General features: G+C 37.3%; 1 protein-coding gene across 4 annotated transcripts; it reads left to right on the top strand.

The window, feature by feature from the left end:
- Positions 1–3,847: 3,847 nt before the first annotated feature.
- On the top strand, positions 3,848–19,450 carry LOC104234341 (CBL-interacting serine/threonine-protein kinase 5-like). Of its 4 annotated transcripts, XM_009787895.2 has the most exons (3): positions 3,848–5,575; positions 5,834–5,900; positions 18,688–19,450. In XM_009787895.2, the coding sequence occupies exon 1, from the start codon at positions 4,118–4,120 to the stop codon at positions 5,483–5,485; it is 1,368 nt and encodes a 455-aa protein (XP_009786197.1). In that variant the 5' UTR covers positions 3,848–4,117; the 3' UTR covers positions 5,486–5,575; positions 5,834–5,900; positions 18,688–19,450. The 4 variants fall into 4 exon arrangements, with proteins under 4 accessions (XP_009786197.1, XP_009786198.1, XP_009786194.1 ...); XM_009787896.2 differs by lacking the exon at positions 5,834–5,900; XM_009787892.2 differs by having other exon boundaries at positions 3,848–5,900.
- The last annotated feature ends 2,492 nt before the right edge of the window (positions 19,451–21,942 follow it).

Genomic DNA, 21,942 nt, shown 5'->3' with positions numbered 1-21,942 from the left:
GGCCTGAGGGCGTGTTGTTGATGAAAAGGGGTATTCTTTATTGTTCTCATGACTTCCTTATGTGTATCATGCATATTACGTGATTTATTATTTTTTTTCCCAATGTGCTACTTGATGTTTCTGATATTAGTTGATGATTTGAGTTGTGCTAATACAGTCGCACATGAATACACCATATTATGTCATTTATACCAGTCGACGAGGATGAAACTTGATGTTCACCAATCATGTGCATGTATTCTTGTATATTTGCTTTCTCTGCGATGTGGTTTGGAGTAGTAGCATGTGACCATATCTAGCAGATTGTGATATTGAGCCTGTGACCATGCCAGGCAGATTGAGATAATTGGCATGTCAGTTGTTAGTGCGATTGATATTATTGGCACGTGAGTTGCCCGTGCGGTTGTGACTTATATTGTGGCACGAGGTCTTAGCCGTGCGAGGATGGTTGATAATGTGGGCACGAGGTGTCATGTGTACACAAATTGTGATTTGTAATTATACGGGGTGGTATCTCGGGGTAATTCTAGTTATGACTCTTGAGTCGAATAGTTGATTATTAGAATTGTCATTATTTTCCCTTAATTGCTTTCACTTGTATTTTACCTGTGCTTTGATTATATTGTTGTTCATTCACATGATTTCCCTTCTCGTGTATTCAGTTAGATCTTGAGACTCTTACCACCTAGTTCTAGGATATTATGTTGAGTATTTGCCGCTTCGGCATGTATTACTCTTATTTTTAGTTTTATGCTACTCTATTTTCGTTATTTCATGTTTTAATTATTTTTAAAAAAATGTTGAGAGATTGGCTTACCTAGTTTGGAAACTAGGTGCCATCACGACTCCTAAGGACAAATTTTGGGTTGTGACACAAAGTCATGCCAACTAGGTAGACAACAACAACAACGGCCTAGTGTAATCCCACTTGTGGGGTTTGGGGAGGGTAGTATGTATGCAGACCATACTAGGTAGAGTTTGTGAAAAAGTAACGATATAGGTAGAGTAAATATAGCATAGAATCTATCAATTCGGTAGAGAACTTCCTGGCAAAGTAAGTGTGTGGGGGACGGGGGTCATTTTCTAATGGAGAATTACTAGTTATGTCAGCCCATAAGTAAGTTAGTACAAAAATTAGCCAATTCATAAAATATTATCAATAGTGGCCAATTAGTTATTTGTATCCAAAAAAAATATCAAAATTTTGCTTTCTTTTGAGTGGGTATTACTGGAATAGATTGGATAAATCTTAAGGAGTTTAAATCTTAGTTTGTGATGATTTGATAGAGTTTTGAGATGGCTTGAATTGAAAAAAAATCGAAGTAGAAGATGAACATGGGAAAAGATGATATGTGTATCATTTGTATATTACATATGTATCATATTTGTATCGAATGTATATCACATGTATATCCATGTATACCAGTGTGTGAGATACATGCGTAATACATGTGTCGTAGAAGAATTTTTTGAACTCTATTTTAACAACGAATTTTGATATCAAATCAGTCCAAATCACCTTCAATTTTTCTCAATTTTGTATATTGACTTGTACATATGTTATGAATGAATTTTAACCACACCCATTAAAAATCCCTTTTTGCTTAGATTTTTGAATCTATATATAGTTTCATCACCTTGTTTGCTATCCTATCCATAAAATTTCCTTTCCGTCTTGCATCTAATATTGTTGATTACGCGTAAAAATATGAAAGGAGATCTTTGAGTATGATTCTTGGAGAAAAAGAATTCTTATTTATTTGGATTTTCAATTTTCGTATGTTGGCTAGTTTTGGTAAGTGTATGATTAATGGTTAGAGGTTGGTCTAGGACTTATTTGTGATATTTCCGTAAGATTCCCATTTCTAAATACATTCATAAACTGCAACAACATATAAAGACCAGCCCCTTATAGGGTCATTCCTTTCAATCTCCCTACAAAACAAGCCCTAAGCCTATTTCTGCATCGACCACCGGAGCAAACCAAAACCAAGGCCCAAGCCCATTTATACTGTGGCCCACAAGAAAACTAAAGCCCAAAATTGTACTGTCATGAATTCTTTGAATAACATGCAGTAAAAATAGCACGGGCTAGCCAGTTTTCGGATTGGTCATTCTAAAATAGTCAGTGTTTGCAAAGTCATTGAAAAATAACCACTATTTTGCTGCAACACGGAGAGTTCCAGTATAATATACTGGAAATCGGTGCACCTGTGTATGAACTTCCAGTATATTATGTTGGAACTCCAACATACGGAAAGTTCCAGTATAATATACTGGAGAGTGGAGCACTGGTGCTCCAATCTCCAGTATATTATGCTGGAACTCCTACAGTATATTATACTGGAATTTCAGTATATTATACATGAGTATTTTTCCGGATTTTGAACAGTGTTTTTGTTCAGATTTATCTTTACATAAAAAGTAGCTAAATTTCGATTACTTTTGAAACAGTGACTATTTTTAAATGACTACTTGTAAATCTGGCTATTTTAGAATTTCAGATGCAATTCTTAATTGGGATTTTTACACAAATAGCTATCTATATTCATTGTTTACTTTTTTAGCCATATACATAAATTATACATTGATTATACACAATTATAAATATAATATAGTATAAATTTTGCATATATTATAACTCTACTGACTATTTTTAACTTAAGCGATTGGGTAGACAACTATTACAGTTAAGTTAATTCTTCGTCCTAATTTTCCAAGTGATTTGCCTTGATAGAGTATTTGCGGTTTTGCTTCTGCCATGCCAGTAGTAGGATATCCTTTGGAATGGGTGATTGTAATAATGGATTGCATGCCCGCAAGTTCACTACTGAGGTGTGCCATGAGCCCATGACCACCAAGGAATTTTAAGAAAATTAAATAGATCGTTGAGCTCATTAACGGGCGAAGCTAGAATATAATTTAGGGCAAAGGTCACTTTTTACCGTGGCTAAAACTATTTATATTCGACAGATGCAAATGTATATAAAATTTGTATATTTTTTGTAAATAACATATCAATACATATATATATATTTCATAGTCCGGTCTGATATTTTCATTATTCAATTCCATTTGCTCGAATGATTTGAATGGAAAGAGAAGATCAGTTCACTATTCTCTCTCTCTCTCTCCCTTCTTTTTTCTTCTCTTTCATTTACATTCTAAAGAAACAGACTCTGAGAAAAGTTTATGCAACTATCAGCATTGAATAATAACAAGTAAATAAAAAATACTACATATTGTATATAATATATTCTCCAATAGATCATACTGAACAGATATGGGAAACTCAAATAATTGCTGGATCAAACAAAACGAAAACAATATATAAAGGAACAGTTGGCAGTGGAAGAAACAAGGAAATATGTCCGCCGAAAATGTACCAAATAAATGTGAAGAAAGAAATTCTTAAAAAGGCGATTTTACTAAGTTTTGTATAATAAGTCTTACTATTTTCTCCTAAGTTGGTAAACAACAGATTCATTGTCATGCACGTTAAACTCTTACATAATCACACACCAGTTCGTGGCCCTCAATTAAAGCACCTCCCCACTCTTTCCCCTTTAATATTTGTTCAACCCTAATAATAATAATAATAATAATAATAATAATAATAATAATAATAATAATAATAATAATAATAATAATAATAATAATAATAATAATAATAATAATATCACTAATTTTAGATATAATTTATTTTACTTTATATATTATGATTATTGACGTTATTTTGGTGAAGTTAGACAGCTAACAACTTCTGACTTTAAAAATTCAACTTTAAGGCATTTAGAGCCACTCAAATATTAGGACAGGAAATGTTGGCTAAGTATTACTACTAGTATCGTGTTAGAGACAGCTTGAGCTGTCTTTTCCTCTATTCCAATTTCCATTTGTCATTGAATATTTCAAGGAATTCATGATATTTTAAAGTCACATCAGGGCGTTAAATTCCTAAAATATGGTTTCTTCTTTTGGAAAATCTTGTTTCATCCTCTGTTCTATCTCAGCAGCTTCAAAATGATAAATTTGTGAATGTGCTCTTGATTCCTAGCATCTAATTGAAATTCCCAAAAAAAAAAAAACAGTTTTTTTTGAAAGATCTGATAGTAATATGGAGGAGAAGCAATTGTTGTTTGAAAAGTATGAAATAGGGAAGCTATTAGGCAAAGGAACTTTTGCAAAAGTCTACTATGGTAAAGAACTATCAACAGGGGAAAGTGTAGCCATAAAAGTGATCAAGAAAGACCAAGTCCAAAAAGAAGGAATGATGGAGCAAATCACACGAGAAATCTCAGTCATGCGTCGCGTTCGCCATCCTAATATTGTAGAACTCAAAGAAGTTATGGCTACAAAGTCCAAAATCTTCTTCATAATGGAGTATGTTAAAGGGGGTGAGCTCTTTGCAAAATTAGTATCCAAAGGGAAATTGAATGAAGAATCAGCAAGAAAATACTTCCAACAATTAATAAGTGCTGTTGATTTTTGCCATAGCCGGGGGGTCTATCACCGCGATTTGAAGCCTGAAAATCTCCTTCTTGACGAGAATGAGGACTTGAAAGTATCTGATTTCGGGTTATCGGCTTTGCCTGATGAGCAATTGAGTAGAAATGATGGTTTGCTTCATACTCAGTGTGGAACTCCAGCTTATGTTGCTCCTGAAGTTTTAAGAAGGAAAGGATATGATGGTGCAAAAGCTGATATTTGGTCATGTGGGGTAATCTTATATGTACTTCTAGCTGGTTTTCTTCCATTCCAAGATGAGAATATAATGAACATGTACAAGAAAATTTTCAAAGCTGATTACGAGCTCCCTATGTGGTTTTCAGTAGATTCAAGACGTTTGATATCTAAACTTTTAATGGCTGATCCAGAAAGGAGGATTACCATTCAAGGTATCATGAGAGTTCCATGGTTTAGGAAGACTTTCACAATTCCAAGGGCGTTTTCGATCCAAGATTTGCAAAAGCTAGAAAAAGAACAAGAAAATGATGATGAAGAGGGAATGAGCAGCAAGCAAGGGGGAATCATTAGGAAATCACCTTCATCCCCTGCATTTTTCAATGCATTCGAGTTGATTTCGTCGATGTCCTCGGGTTTTGACTTGTCTAGTTTGTTTGAGATCAAAGGGAAAGCGTCATCCATGTTCACTTCAAGAAGTTCTGCTAGGGATGTTATGAGGAAATTAGAGAAAATGGCTAAAGTTATGAGGTATAAGGTTTATAGGTCAAAACCATTCAAATTAAAGATGCAATGTCCCGAGGAAGGCCGGAAAGGGCGGTTGTTGGTCACCGCCGAGGTGTTTAAGGTGGCGCCGGAGGTTACTGTCGTCGAGTTCTTAAAGTCCTCCGGGGACACCTTGGAGTATAATAAGTTTTGTGAAGAGGAAGTTAGACCTGCTTTGAAGGATATTGTTTGGACATGGCAAGGGACTAGCAGCGGAAATGCTGAAGTTGATAACAAAGAGGACTTGGAGCAATAGGATTTGGTACATTTGTACATTCTTCGCCTTCTCTTGGGTTCGTGTCTCGCTCCCACCGGCCTACTGATCGAAATAAACTGACTACCAGAGGTATGCGTGTTACTTCACTTGCCTAAGTTTGTACACGGATGCGTGATTTCTATTATATTCAGTAAATTATAGACCACTTGAGATTTGAATCACAAGCGGTCATTCTTGAAACTAATTTTAAATATTATTCGCTTGATGTGATTCATTTAATTTCCTCTAATCATCCTCAAGCACAACTGATCAAAGCTTGCACGAATCTTGTTTAAAGTTGTTAAAGAATGATGGTCACTTCTTATTTTATTTTTTTTTGGGTTGAAGTGTTATAGGTGTTTAGCTGGATTTTGTATAGTTGCAAGACTATAAAGTCACATGAAAAATTTGTCAGGTTTGATATCAAAGCATTTGATTTTTGCTTCGTTTATTAGCAATTTAACATGCTTCTCCTTTTGATGTTAACTTTATCGCCTGATCACGCTTAGTCGTGGACTTGTAAATTTTGGTGTTTAAATGCTCCTAAAGAGTTAAATTTCTTTATATTTTTTAAAATTTATAACTTCGTAGTCAAAAGTAAAACTTCATTTTCTATCCCATTCCAGCCCAGGCCCAACTCCACAGTCCACAGGAAGATAATGTAACTCCAACTATTTAATTAAGCAAGATATTTTCCATGACAGTATGACACCTTGTCCTTTTAGATTATTTTAATAATTAGTATCCAACTCAGAATATTGCTGGCTGATTGGATCCATAGAAGGGATGCCAACACTGAGTTTAACAAGTCAAATTTTACATAATTTAAATTTGTTTGGTTGGGTTTAGGTACCACACCAGCTTAAAAACATCCAATTGGAAACAATTTATTGGCTACAATAATATGACTTTTAATTCTATCGTTTTCCTATTTTTGGAGGCTAATGGGATTGCGTATGTCTGTGGTGGAGCTGGTTTAATAGTATGTAGTATATGAGAAAATAGAGGTAACTTTGTACTTCTACAAACTTATAGTTTTACTAGTCTTAAGGTACGCGCTTTGCGTGCGTATCCTATCTCAATAAGTATAAAATTTTAAAAATTATATAAATATTATTTAACTATGTATATCTAACGTGCAATTATTTAGTATCATTTCAAAATTATTTCTAAAATTTGATGTTGAGATAAAGAGTATAATAATTGCAGATATTGAAATAATTTATTCTAATTATAATATTTATTAGAATGTTTATTTATATGTTGGTAAATAAAATTTCTGGATGGAGCATTTGACTGACATGTTATTATATGCCCGGATAATCAAATATAATTTTTCACAAAACTTTCCTCAATTTTTATTTTTTATTTTACTAATATAATTAAATTATATCAAAAAAATTGGTCTTAACTCTATAACCGATTGTAAATCTATAATCTATCTATACTATTATAAAAGTACTAAGCCCATGCGTAAAATATTGATCAATTTTTTTTACTTTTTAAAAATAGATTTTAGTGAAAAAAATTATTATTTAAGTATTTTGTAATATTTAGGACTTGAAAATTAAATAAATTTTTCTTTATTAAATATATTTTCTATACCCGAACAATGCAGGAATCCTAATATTTAGAATTTTAAAATCAATTAAAATTTTACCTAATATAAATTTTTATCTTATTTGAATTATGTAATGTAACTATGATATCTTTCATGTTAAATATAAAAATACAGATCTTGTTTCTTCCTTCTGAAAATCTGGAAAACAAATTTGTATATATACTAAGAGCCTTGTTGAAAATAATTTTACTAATATAATATATTTTAAAATTCGAAAACAATGAAATTGGATTCTTATGCTAATTAGTTCATTCAAACACTTTTTTTATTTGTTCTCAATGTTGAAGAAAATAAATTTTTTATTCAATTTCTTACTATTAGCTCATCTTTTGTTTTAGTATGTTTTAAATTTTTTTTGTTTGGTTGAAGAAATGTTATACCTAATGTCTAGGGACTAGGACTTCTTTAATTTCCGTTAATGTTGAGGATTCTTTCTATGAGATCCTAAGAAAGCACATGATATTTGCTCTAACCCAAAATGTCCATCATTTATAATTTAATTACATTTATAAAAAAATCCTTTATATCCTGCTGGAATTAACATAAGTAATAGGAAGATTATACATTAAATAAGAGTCTTCCATTCTCTCTCGGCGCATGTTAAGTGCTTCTAACTTGTGCCTCGTCGGAAAATGAGAGGAAGAGGACGACCTAGGAAGAATACTAGCAAATTCACTGATGTCAGTGTTGAGGAACAAAGAAAGCAATCAGCAAAAGCCAAAGAGAAAGCGAATGAGGAAGACGATCTAGATCTAGAAAGTGACAGTGAACTGAATTGGCCAGATCTGAATAGTGCTCAACTGAAATTGGCAACGCCGGAGAAAACTGTAACTAGTGTGACACCAATGATGAGTTCTAGAACAAAAAACACACGTGCAGGGAAGATCGGAGCTGAAGATGCGAGTACGAGTAAAACTCCAAGCAATGGAATAGTAATTCCAAAGGCAACCATGGAACAGAGTAACAAAGCACAAGGAAACGAGAAGAGCATGCAGGAGAAACAAACGCAGGGAGCTGGGGAAAGATCATGGGCTGGATTGTTTAGTGAGAATAAACTTGCAGCTAAAGGAATGAATCTATCATATATCTCACCAGTGATACAAGATGGTGAAATAGTGATGCAATTGCTGGAAGATGACATAGTGGAGGAACAACAGAAATGGAATAGAGCCTTAATTCTATATGTAGTAGGAAACATCCCAACAATTGGAGCAATTGAGCGTTTCATAGCTCAACAATGGGGAAAAATCAGGAAGCCAAAGGTACTGTTTCATAGTGACGGTTATTTTATAGTTTTGATGAACAGTAATGAAGAAAGGGATGATGTTATAATGAATGGCCCATACATATTGAATAATAGACCAATTATCCTACGACCATGGAAGGAAGGGTTTGATTTTGGGAATAAGATTCTCATAACTATACCATTATGGGTTAAATTCCCTAAACTATCACTTAGTTACTGGAGTAATAAGGCTCTAAGTAAGATTGGGAGTAGGCTGGGTAAACCTTTATATACTGATGCATGTACCACTATGGCTGACAGAGTTTCTTATGCAAAGTACTAATTGAGATGGACATTACAAGGCCCTACCAGGATCAATAAAGCTCTATGATCCAACTGGGAAAATGATTGAACAGATTGTGCAGTATGACTGGAAGCCACAATATTGCCAAGTGTATTGTTAACTTGGCCACTCATGTAATGAACAACAGTAGCAACATAGAGAAGAGGGGCAGCAGAGGACAATTAATCAGAAACCAAAGCAGGAATGGAGAAAAGTAAGGAAGCTTGATCCAAAGGTGGATAAGATAGATGGCCATGGAAGATTCATGGAGCAGAGTGAAACAGAAGGTGAATTAGTTCCAAATCAGCAAGAGAATGACGACCAATGGCAGATTGCTAGAGGGAGGTCTGCATCAAAAAAACAAATGGGATCTAAAGGGGGAGATGAAGTTAATATAGGCAATGCAATTAAAGTCCAAGTTCACACTGCCTAAAAGATAATGCAATTCTTTGAAGAACAAGAGATAAGAAGTAGGAGGAGTAGACAAGGAAATGAAGACAACCCAAAAAAACAAATATATCATGATGAACATTATAACATAGAATGTGAAGGGCATGAATAAGGTGTATAAACAAAAACTACTAAAAAATTTCTGCAAGGAGAATAGTGTAGCAGTAATGGCAGTTCTGAAAAATAGAGTAAAAGAGAGTAATATTGATGCAATAATGAGCAAAGTGTTTGGTGAATGAAAGTGGGTAGCCAACTATGAAGCAGAACCAGGTGGAAGAATTTGGGTTGTTTGGGACCAAACAAGGGTGGAGTTTGAAGTGAAATAAGTACATGATCAATACATAGCATGGCAGATAACTATGAGGCAATGTAACAATAATTTCTTTTTTGTTGCAGTATATGACAAACATAATACTCAAGATAGGAAGAATATGTGAAATGATCTCAAAGGAACCATGAATGGAGTAAATTGGCCAAGTGTATTAATGGGGGACTTTAACAGTATCATGTCCATTGAAGATAGAATACAAGGGAATCCAGTACAAGAAGTGAAAGTGAGAGATTTTAAAAATGTTGTAGGGGATGCTGGTTTGACTAAAATCAGAACAATTGGGAGATATTACACATGGACAAATAACAGTGTGCATAGTAGAATTGACAGAATCCTAGTCAATACAGAATAGATACAGAAGTGGCCTCAAATGGAGGGGATCATTATGCAACCTGAGTTTTCAGATCACTGCCCCTGGAAGATAACTATGGCTGAGAATATAGTACAGGGTAAAAGACCTTTCAAATTTTTTAACTGCCTAGCTAATTGATCACCACCAACTCGATGCTACACTAAGGTAGGAAGAGCGGGTCGCAATAGCTTTTACCCGATATGAGGGAGGGGATCGATTTTCTCAGAGAGCTAGTAGTGGAGTTGGATTGTCTGTCTAACCTAGAGATGTGTTTGTACTCCTAATGTCACTTCAAACATTTTTGGGTTTTCAAATTATAACTATTTTTATAAAACTATTGATTAACACTAAATTATGCTACGAGAATATTGCTAAGTTGTATCTAATGGGAAGAAGGGCACTAGGGTCGTGACACTACCTAGGTGGCTAATTGACGGGTAGATGTTACTAAGGTTCGATTGACATAATTGGGGCTTATGCTATAACCGTTGCACAATTTTACCCACTCTCACACCTCTCGGTAGAGAAAGTGACTTTGCCCAATTGACTCTCTCGAGACCAAATGGGTAGGCAAATTAGACCAAGCAACTAGGGTTCAAGTAGGGTAATTACTCTCTCGAGGTTTAACCCGTTAATTGGGACTATCATTTCTCATGAGTCCATCCCAATTCCTTGTTGGGTCAATTTTGGGGTCATAGACTCTCTTTCTCAAGAAGAGTTAAACCCGCAAAGCTTGAATCAGTGTTTGCAACCACCAATTCTAGATTAAAACATAAAATTAACCCAAATAGCAAACATCCATAGTCAATCTAACATTAGATGGCAACACCCATCAATATCCCACACTAGGGTTGAGCCACAACCATAGCTGATGGGTTTAGCTACTCATGCTTGAAGAAGAAAATAAAGAAATAGATGAAGAACTAAGTTAATTAATTGTTAAAATTAAACTACAAGAATCTATTGTAAATATAAAGCAAAAGTGCCAAAAATGGCTACAAAATTCGTTCTCACGAGCGCAGCCCTTGTCTAATATATCTCATTTCCTAAAAAATGGTAAAATGTTCTATTTATACTAGGCTGAAAAAATTGAAGAAAAATACCCCTGCCGGGTCAGTGCGGGCCTCATTAAATGGACCGCAGCCACACTAGGCTCACTTCTGCTTTTCTGAACTTGGACTCCGCGGACCGCGTAGAATGGACCGCGACCGCGGAGGGAGCTGGCGCGGTCCGCGTAATCATGACCACGGACCGCATGGCATTGGCTTTGCAAACTTTCATCTCTCTGAATCTCATGACCGCGGACCGCACAAAAGAGTAGTGCGGCCGTGGAGCCTCCACCGCAGACCGCAAGATATGTACCGCGGTCGCGCTTCTTCTAGCCTGGTTTACCAACTCTCTGAACCACCCAGTGCGGCCGCACTCCTGTTTGTGTGGTCCGCACTGGGCCTTTTTTTCTTAGATTTCTTGGTCTTTGATACTTGAGCAGGTTTCACTCCTTCTTGAGCCGATCCTTGACATTTCGTCACTTTGTCGATCAAACCTGCAATCAAGCACAACTTGTGAGTCTTTTAGGACTATTTTATAACAATATATGATCAAAGCATAGGCAAGTAGGGGCATAAAACATGTTAAAATCCTAACTTATTAACTCCCCTAAACTTAAACCTTTGCTTGTCCTCAAGTAAACAAAATAAGACTCACCCCTTAAAGGAAAATCCAAGTAATTCCAGTTGTCCTAAAGTAACCTCAACAAACATCAATTGGGACTAACAATTGCCCTCAATACGAATGGATCATTAACAAAATTTAAACTTTGAAAAATTATGGATCAAGTGTGACACAAGAGCATCAAGAATTGACTCATTACATCAAAGAACTCTCTCAATTACTTTGGTCACTATGGAACCCAAACTCACACATCCTCAACTCTCCCTAAGCAAACCTCACCTTTTAGAGTATAAGCACGCAAACCAAGGTTGATGGGAATTCACTCGTCTCTCTCAAAGAAAGGTCACAAGTCCGGCTCTAAGTACCATATGCTTGACCCTCATGTAAGTATCCACTAATGCGAGCGTCATCCAACTCAAGATCATATAGGGCTTTTGTGGAGTCAATGTGAAGGCTTTTGGTTCAGGGTAGGAAAAGTTGTTGGTCTATATGGGTTCCATCTTCCCTTAAGCACTTCTTTTGATTCATTTTGGCACAATTCTATTTGACTCTTTGAGTATTTCGCTTCTTTTCAAGGGGTTAGAGAGACACATTGTCACTCTTTCTTATGCAATTCAAAGCATTTCTCCTTTTTCTACTTTTTTCATACCTTTTTTTTACTTTATTTTTTCTTGAATCCCGTTTTACTCTTTGCACATTGGGCTTTCTTTTTGTCTTTTTCTTCTTTCTTTTTCATCGCCTTCCTTTCCTTTTGCTTTTGTATTTTTTACCACTTTGTTTCCTTTCTTGTCTCCCCCCCCAAACTTAGACTTTTTCCATTACTCAAGGGACGATTTGGGTGCCAAGAAAGGGTATAATTTAGAACGGGTATAGGCTTGTAGCATTGGTTCTTGAAAGAAAAAGGTTTAAAACTCAAAAGGGTTAGCTAGGGATTATATCATTAGTAGGCTATGGAGTTGTTCGACTATTATTTGGATCAAGGAGAGCCTATAATCACTTCTCAAGTCGACTTTCACTCAAAATTTCACCTCAACAAATATTCAGGGCAAGTTCTAGACCATTGGCTCCGGACGTGGACTAACAATTCGATTTCTCACCACACACACTCAAGGATTTCTAAAGATATAGAGTCGAGGGACCACAATAAACTTAGACACGATTGAGCACACAATAGTCCCGAAAGACCACATGATGTTTGTTTGGTCAAAACAAGAGTCTCAAGGTCACTATTTTCACCATCCTAAACACAACCACTTGTCTTTGACCATGGGATCAAAGGCAAATGTGTTAGGCCCAAGTGAAGCTTTGCTTGAGGTACCCTTAACTATAAACTACTAAAAACAAGAGAATAATCAAAAACGGACTCAAACCCTTAAGAAGGTTGTCCCACCATCCATCATCGGGAAGAGCCACCCGGTTCGCATAATACTCCACCCTTGGAAAGAACCGTGGCATTAAGAAAACCAAGGGTTTATTGAAAGCACCAAAACCGAAACAAAAAGGCTGCGAGCCTATCTACTAAGCTAAAAATGAAAAATTTGTACGAAAATAGAAATTAGAATGAATATTTACAATAGGGGATTAGAATATACAACGGGGGATGAATATATATACAACAATGTAACTTTATATACAGACCAAAGAGAAAATAAAAAGTGCGATAAAAATAACTAAATGTAAAGTTATATACAAACCAAATAAAAAAATCAACAAAAACATAAACTAAGTCAACTAATATATACAATCATTCGGATAAAAAGTAGGGCTCACCCCCACAAACGAAAGCTGACATTGTCCTCAATGCCACTAAACAAATAAGCATCAAAAATCAAGATGAAAGGATATAGGAGCTCCCTAAGCCTCGTCTGTATGCATGGGAACATGGGTGGTCCCCGGGTCCTTTGTATGTACGGGAACCTCAGACTAGTTCCCGGTCTCCTATTGCTTAGCTTCTGGGCCTGGGGCCTATACGGGCTGAATATCAGGAACATCCTGTGGCTGACTGGAGGAAGACTCCAGTAGGTCCGCCAACTGGATGATCGCCTCATCTGCACTAGGGATCTTCCTCTTCTTCTTTGGAAGCTGCTGTGTCTGCTCCTACTGTGGCTCTGCTACTGTAGCTGGATCCTCAAATAACAAGTCTAAAGGCAGTTGGTCTGTCAACATCCGCCCTCAGCGCCTTCACAGGCTCCTTGGAAGCCCGTGTTTTACGCAGCTTCTTGTGCTCCCTGGCAAGCTCCTTCAGGGCCTTGCTATGTGAATCCACTGCCTTAGCCAAGGCGGCCTGAGAATCGAGGATCTTTTGTTGGTTGGCAAGAATCTCCTTAAGTGAATCCTCGATAGACTGGGGCACCTGCACTAGCTGTGGTGCCGACTGAGCCGCAATGGTAGAAGTCAAGGTGGACATCTTGGATGAAGAAGTCGCCATCTAGTTGTTCAAGCTATGAAGTGTTTCGCTCAGCTGGTGGGCGGTGATAGGATGGGCCCAGGAAGGTGGAATCCCCGGGCCAGCTGAAGTAGAGGGACCAGCATTAGTGGAAGGTTCGGGAGGCATGTCAGCAACTGTGGAAGTAGGCTCAGTGGAGGGCTCTACTGCAGCTGGCTCTTCAGACTGGCCGGTTGGGGCAAAAACAGACGGCTTTTAATTTTTGTCCTTGGGGTTGTCTGACCCCTTCAAATTGTACCATGAAAACAGAGCCACAGGTTTGACCTTGATGTCAAAAGGTCTCTTCTCCACCTCCAGGTCTCGAAAATACATAGTGAGGGTGTTGGGAAAAGGGTAATTCCGGTCATGCTCAACCCCCACTGCAGAAATGATGCGGGACATCACATTGCCCACGTTGATAGGATATCCCGCCATGATAGAAGCAACAAGAACAGCCCGGGCAAGTGGAATAGTTTGATCATGGGTACTGGGGTCGAGCCGAATGCACACAAAAGTCAACCACCCTCTAGCCTCAAAGTTAAAGGTTCTCCGAAGTATTTTGGCCCCTGCTTGCAACCACTCTGGAACCGTACCCGGGATTGCCAGGTATGAAGCTAACCACGGACGAACCTCCTCGCTCATTGCCACATTTTCATTGTGAAGGGACTCATCTTCATCATTGAACCCCAGGTATTCATTTATTGCTTTCCCGGTAAATACCACATTTTTGTTTCGCACTTTGGTCACCTTAGTGCCCTTCAAAATGTGAGCCACATTGCTATAAAACTCCTTGACCATGTGCTCATTCGCCTTCACACAATTATCTTTAAAGAACTCCCAACTCACTCGAGCTCGAAACTGTCTATGTACATTGGGGTGTAGGGGTAGAAGGTCTTTGTCAATGAAACTCCTTTCGAGAATCAACTTTCGTGCCGGCCACCATTCCCTAAACTTGTGGAACGCCACCTGGCTGACGAATCTATCTTCCCATACAGCGGGATTTCTAGTCCGGTCAACACCCCTAACCTGAGGCACACCACCCCCCGGTAACTCCCCATCTCCCTCATCACCTCTAGCACCCTCTCCAGATATTGACGTTGTGGGAGAGGTAGAGTATTCATCCCCACTACCTGCCATTGAGCCCTCAGACGACCCAGAAGAAATGTTGATTGAAGATAGAGCATCAGAGGAAGAGGGAGGAGTGTCTCTATGTATGGCATTCTCCAAATACGGGATGTATAGAGGGACTGAATCTGAAGAGATCTCCCGGGAGGGCTCGTACACACTCCCCGAGTTGTCAATGGCTCTGTCAGCCGCTTTGATTGCTTTCCTCATGTCCTTTATGTTTTTTCTACCCTGGGGAATGAGTTTTACTATCCTTTGCTTCCCTCCCCTGGAGGAACTACCTCGGCCGGGTTGTTTCGAACCTTTGCCTCTTTGTTTGACCATTATCTGCAAGCATACACATCTAACATGGTTAGTATCAGCACAGGCAGTGAAACAAGTGTTGAAATTGAATTGCAGACAGCAGATTAAATGTTGTAGAAATAGTTGCTGAAATACAAATAGGAGTGCGGCCGCACTAGGGGCACCGCGGACCGCGCAAAGGCGACCGCGGTCCGCATTGTGACAAGGCCCTGGATAAAATCTCTCTGATTCTCCCCACCGTGGCCCACACAAAAAATAGTGCAGTCGTATTGGGGGCACCGCGGACCGCATAAAAGTAACCGCGATCCGCACTGAGGTGAGATATGTAACACCACCACTCTGAATCCAATCACAGCAGCTCGCACAAAAAATTCACCGCGGCCGCGGTGGGCCAGCGCGGACCGCATAAAGTGCAATGCGGTCGCGTTGGGCATAGGTTCAATTTTAGTCACTTGGACACCGCGGTCCGCGCAAAATGGCAATGCGAACCGCATCAAGGCACCGCAGACCGCACAAAGGCGACCGCGGGCCGCGGAGAGTATATTGCACAGGCACTAATTTAGGGTTTCCAATTTTTGCAATTTTGTTCAAGTTTTCACCTACTTTGTCCCTACTCAAATTACCCAGTCATTATGCATATCCAACACACAAACCTATCATTTAAAACTACCCTAAGCTAATATCTAAATAAAGAAGAAGAAACTAACGAGAAGAAAAAGAAGTTATAAGCTAATGGTAATAAAATAAAACAAAATTAATCAAGTAAATGCACAAGGACTGAGTGAAACATTACCAGATGAGAGGATGAAATTTAATTAGTCAATCTTAAGCAAGAATCACGGTCAAGAGAGGCTATGAATAGTACATTTATGTCTCTGAGTGTTAAAAGTTCGAAAAAGGTAAATAGTGACATGTGGGATCTATTTATAGAAAAGCAATGGGACCCAACCTTACCTACCAGCGCGGCCGCACAAAACCGACCGCTGACCGCGCTAGGTTTGTTCAAATGAAGCTTGAGTAGGCAACCTCCGCGGTCCGCACAAAACAGAACGCGGTCGTGGAGGTCCACCGCGAACCGCACTAAATGTAATGCGAACGCGGTGGCAAACTTCAGAGAGCACCACTTTTGATCATCACCAGTGCGGACCGCACAAAGTGCAATACGGCCATACTGGCAACACCCATTAATTACTCACACTAGGGTTGAGCCACAATCCTAGCTGATGGGTTTAGCTACTCATGCTTGAAGAAGAAAATAAAGAAATAGATGAAGAACTAAGCATATTAATTAATTGCTAAAATTAAACTACAAGAATCTATTGTAAATGTAAAGCAAAAGTGCCAAAAATGGCTACAAAATTCGTTCTCATGAGCGAAGCCCTTGTCTCATATATCCCATTTCCTAAAAAATAGTAAAATGTTCTTTTTATACTAGGCTGGAAAAACTGGACAAAAATACCTCTGCGGGGTCAGTGCGGGCCGCATTAAATGGACCGCGGCCGCACTGGGCTCACTTCTGCTTCTCTGAACTTGGACTCCGCGGACCGCGTAGAATAGACCGCGGCCGTGGAGGGAGCTGGCGTGGTCCGCGCAATCATGACCGCGGATCGCATGGCATTGGCTTTGCAAACTTTCATCTCTCTAACTCTCATGACCGCACAAAAGAGTAGTGCGGCCGCGGAGCCTCCACCACGGACCGCGAGATATGTACCGCGGTCGCGCTTCTTCTAGCCTGGTTTACCAACTCTCCGAACCACCCAGTGCGGCCGCACTCTTGTTTGCGCGGTCTGCACTGGGCCTTTTTTCTTTAGATTTCTTGGTCTTTGATACTTGAGCAGGTTTCACTCCTTCTTGAGCTGATCTTTGACATTTCGTCACTTTGTCGATCAGACCTGCAATCAAGCATAACTTGTGAGCCTTTTAGGACTATTTTGTAACAATATATGATCAAAGCATAGGCAAGTAGGGGCATAAAATATGTTAAAATCCTAACTAATCACTAATCATCAGAAGTTTGAGGAAATAGTAAGTCATTACTGGAGGAGGAACACATAGTGGAAACAAGATGCAAAATGTATGGTACAAGCTTAAAGCAATGAAAGGTGAATTAAAGAAGCTAAATACTCTGGAATACAGTAGTGTGGGGAATAAGATACAAGAAACAAAAAATAAACTGATGAAGCTTCAATAGGATATGAAATCTTCAAAAGATGATAGTGCAGTCATAGATGAAGAAAAAAAGACTAAAATGGAGCTGGCTAAATGGATGGAAGTAGAGGAAAGCATAATGAAACAGAAGGCCAGAGTCAAATGGTTAAAAGAGGGAGACTCTAACACAGCATACTTTCATGCTTGTGTGAAAAACAGACAGGCAAGGAATCACATAGGCAGACCTACAAATAATGAAGGGCACATACCGCAGAACACAAAGGAGGTTGAAGACGAGATTCTACAATTTTATAAAACACTACTAGGTACAGCCATACAACAGCCTCTGCTCTGCCGATAGTGAATCCAGATGTTATAAAGAGTGGGAGTATGTTGAACAGGAACCAACAAATGCTGCTAATAAAGACAGTCACAAAGGAAGAAGTGCAAACAACTTTGAAGGGTATAGATGATAGCAAGGCATCATGCTGTGATGGATACAATGCATATTTTATCAAGAGGACATGGAGCATAACAGGAGAGGAAATTACATTAGCGGTATTGGAGTTCTTTGAAAGTATAGATTTGTGCAAGTCCATAAATTGCACTACTATTACTTTGATTCCTAAAGTGAAGAATCCAACAAATATTAAGGAGTTTAGGCCTATTTCTTGTTGTACAGTAATATATAAGAAAATCTTCAAGATTCTAACAGCAAGATTACAGGAAGTCATGCTAGAATTTATAGACAAATGCCAAACAGCTTTTGTTCCAGGAAGAGTGATAACTGATAACATCATCATGAGCCATGAGTTGGCAAAAGGCTATGAAAGGAAGAACATATCACCAAGGTGTATGCTAAAGATTGATATGCAAAAAGCATATGACTGTGTGGAACGGATATACATAGAACAAATGATGAAGTTACTGGGATTCCCTGAGAAGTTTGTAAGGTGGATAATAAAATGCATAAGTACTATGAATTATACAGTAATTATCAATGGGCAACTAGCAAACCCATTTGAGGCAAGGAAGGGGCTTATACAGGGTGACCCACTGTCTCCTGTGTTGTTTGTGATGACAATGGAGTACTTGAGCAGGCTGTTGAAAACCTTAAAGAGGAGCAAAGAATTCAAATACTACTCTAAGTGTGCTAAAGTCAATTTAGTACATTTAGGTTTTGCTGACGATTTGTTGTTTTTTTACAGGGGTGATATACAATCAGTCAGGGAGTTGTATCAACAATTTAAGATCTTTTCTGAGGCATCAGGATTAATTGAAAACCCAAACAAGAGCTGCATATACTTTGGAGGAGTAGATCTTGTGACTCAAAGAAAGATTATGGATATGCTGGGATATAACAAGGGAGAGCTACCCTTCAGATACTTGGGGGTACCTTTGAGCACAAAGTAGATATCAATTATCTAATGTGAGCCTTTGATTGATAGGATGTTGAACAGAATTCAATGCTGGACATCAAAATTTATGTCCTATGCAGGGAGAGCTGTGCTTATAAAGAGTGTTTTGACAGCAATTCCAAATTTCTGGGCTTAGATCTTTATTTTGCTAAAGAAGATTATTCAGTTCATTGATACAATATGTAGAAGGTTCCTATGGTCAGAGAATGTAGAGCCTACTAGGAAGGTACTGATTGATTGGGAAAAACTATGCTGCCCAAGAGTAGCAGGTCGCTTGAATTTTACTGATGTGGAATTATGGAACAAAGCTGCTATTTGCAAGTTACTATGGAACATATGCAAGCAGAAGGAGAAGTTATGGATACAATGAGTTAATGCTTACTATATAAAAGGGAACACAGTATGGAGTACAACACCTAAGAATGCATCTTGGGTCATTCAACTGATTTTCAAGACAAAGAATTACTTTGAAAATGCTGGTTACACTGAAGAAGAGGTGTAGAGGATGGACAATTTTTCAATCAAACAAATGTATAAAACCATGCAGGGGGAATTTCAGAAGGTAACTTGGAGGAAATTAATATGCAACAATTATGGACTTCCAAAATGGGTATTCATATTGAGAATTGCAATTCTGGAAAGGCTGGCAACAAAGGAAAGATTAGCAAGATGGGGAATAAATATAGAGATCACATGTGCACTATTTCAACAAGAGACTGAAATAGTTCAGCACTTGTTTTTTGATTGTGCAATAATATGAACAATATGGCAGCAACTGCTACATTGGCAAGGAATACAGAGGAAGAAGCTGAAATGGCAAGAAGAACTGGCATGGATAGAAAGAGTAGCAAAAGGAAGAAGTGAAAAAGCAGCTTTATGTAGAATGACTTTAGTTGATGCAGTTTACTATGTATGGCAAGAAAGAAACAGTGTCATCTTTAAACAGAAAAGAAGAATAGCAGCAGACATAGTTAGAATGATCATTCAGGAAATTCACATTAGAGCCACCATATTTCCTAGGTTAGAAAGGACTATGACCAATGTAAACTGGTACCCGGATCCAATAGAACAGTGATAAAGGACTGGAAAGTAGAAAAGTAGAAATGTAGAAGGACCCAAATTGGGGATGCATGTCCAGTGGGGTTAGTTTTTGTTCTGTTGTTTGCATGTACATATTTTACTTGATAAATATAGTCAATTAATTACCAAAAAAAGTACATAGGAAAATATTACAATAGTGTAGTTATATATATAGATACAAAACTAACTAAAAACCAATTTAGCTCCTTCATATACTAATAAAGTAATACTGAAAACCTCCTAATCCTAAAACTGAACGAAACTTTCGTACGTATAAAGTGATTTGAAAGTGAAGGAAACTTTATTAGCGTAAGTTGAAAGCGCTTGAAATTTTAGAGCTGAAAGGAATTGAAAAATGAATATTATAAATAGAAATAGAGAAAGAGAATAATAAAATGACTATTCCTAAAAAGTATGAATTAATTAAATAACTATTCTTAAATAGTATAAAATTAATTAAACGACTATTCCTAAATATTAGAAAAATAATCAAAAAGACTATTTTACCACAGTGAACTCTATTTTTTAAGGGTAAAAAAGGCGAATGATATTTCGCTAAAGGCCTTCGTGCTTTTAATATAGTATAGATAATTATAAATGTTGAACTTTAATAAACTCATAATTTTATATATTACTAAATAATGATCATCTAAACAGACAGAGGGATGGCAATTGGGGCAGGCAGGGTAATCTCTTAATGGGGCGAGGCAGTGGACCATTTAAATAGGGTGGAGCAGGGCAGGGCGAGACAGGACAAAATTTAATTTTTGAAATTTTTTAATAGGGCGGAACATGCCATGATTCGGGTTAGCAACTGGGTCGGGTTAAAAAAGGATGACCCTTGCATTTTAATGATTATTCACCATTTGAATCTGACATTTTAACGCCCGTAGCAACCTTCTCCAAAGAAACTTCTTCTCTAGGGATTTAATGATTTGTCGCAAGTATCTCCAAAGCATGGGCGACTCAATGATATTTGGGGCTTAAAGTCAAAATTCAAAGATGGGCCTTATGTTTTTCGGTATTGAAAAAATTATTTAGTAAAATTTTATTTGAAATTTATTTTTCTAGCTTTTTAAGAAAAATTATTAATAATTTACTCTTTACTAGGATCATATATGTTTCTAGGATATTTTTCAATTCTTTTAGAATTTTCTGATTTTTCAAAAGATTTATGTTAGATTTCTCAATAACTTCCTCCTCCTCCTCCTCCTCCTTCTTCTTCTTCTTGGATTTCATTATCGTCTAGCTCAATTATATTAGTGATTTGTTCATCTACTATAAATTTTTTCAGGTTTTCTGATTTAGAATTTTTATAGTTCGCTAAATATTTTTGGGATTGTATTAAGGTTTCAACTCTTTCCTTTTTTTGGTGTTTAGAATACGTGAATTCATATTTTCTTGTTGATGTATTAAAATATTAATAAATAAATAAAAGACAATATATACTTACGGACAAAAGATATTAAAAAATAGATTTTAAATGTAAAGTAATAAGAAAAGTATAGAATAATGGAACCCGGTTTAACAAAATAGTTCACAGATAACTGGATATCACTTTCGATGTGCTTGAAAAAAAAGTAATCATTATTGCTTTCTGCTCTGTTATTTGACAGAATGGTTTATGAGACAGTGGAATTATGAGTTTGGGTAGGAGAAAAGGAATATAAAAGATTGAAGTAAAATATAGTTTGAAGAGAAAGTAATAAAGTGATAAAAGTAATTTGGGCCATGTGATAAGAATGATTGTGTATAAATGAGACAAGAAGCATATTCACACGTAAGGTTTAGGGTGAATCTCAAAAGTGACTATTCTTATTCCCAATTTATCTCTAACAGTCCCATATTTTCCTTTTTCATGAAAAATGTACTTTTTCTTTGATATATAAAATATTTTTAAAGAAAAATTATCATACGAATACAACTATTTAATATTATAAAATTTTGGGGCCCTTATATATGCGG

Source organism: Nicotiana sylvestris, chromosome 8 (genome assembly GCF_000393655.2).
Source record: "Nicotiana sylvestris chromosome 8, ASM39365v2, whole genome shotgun sequence".
In the NCBI taxonomy this organism is placed as follows: Eukaryota; Viridiplantae; Streptophyta; class Magnoliopsida; order Solanales; family Solanaceae; genus Nicotiana; species Nicotiana sylvestris.
This window is presented reverse-complemented; position numbering and strand designations above follow the sequence as displayed.

Excerpts from the sequence above, each read along its gene's own strand:
- LOC104234341 (XM_009787896.2), top strand. The coding sequence starts at position 4,118 with ATGGAGGAGAAGCAATTGTTGTTTGAAAAGTATGAAATAGGGAAGCTA.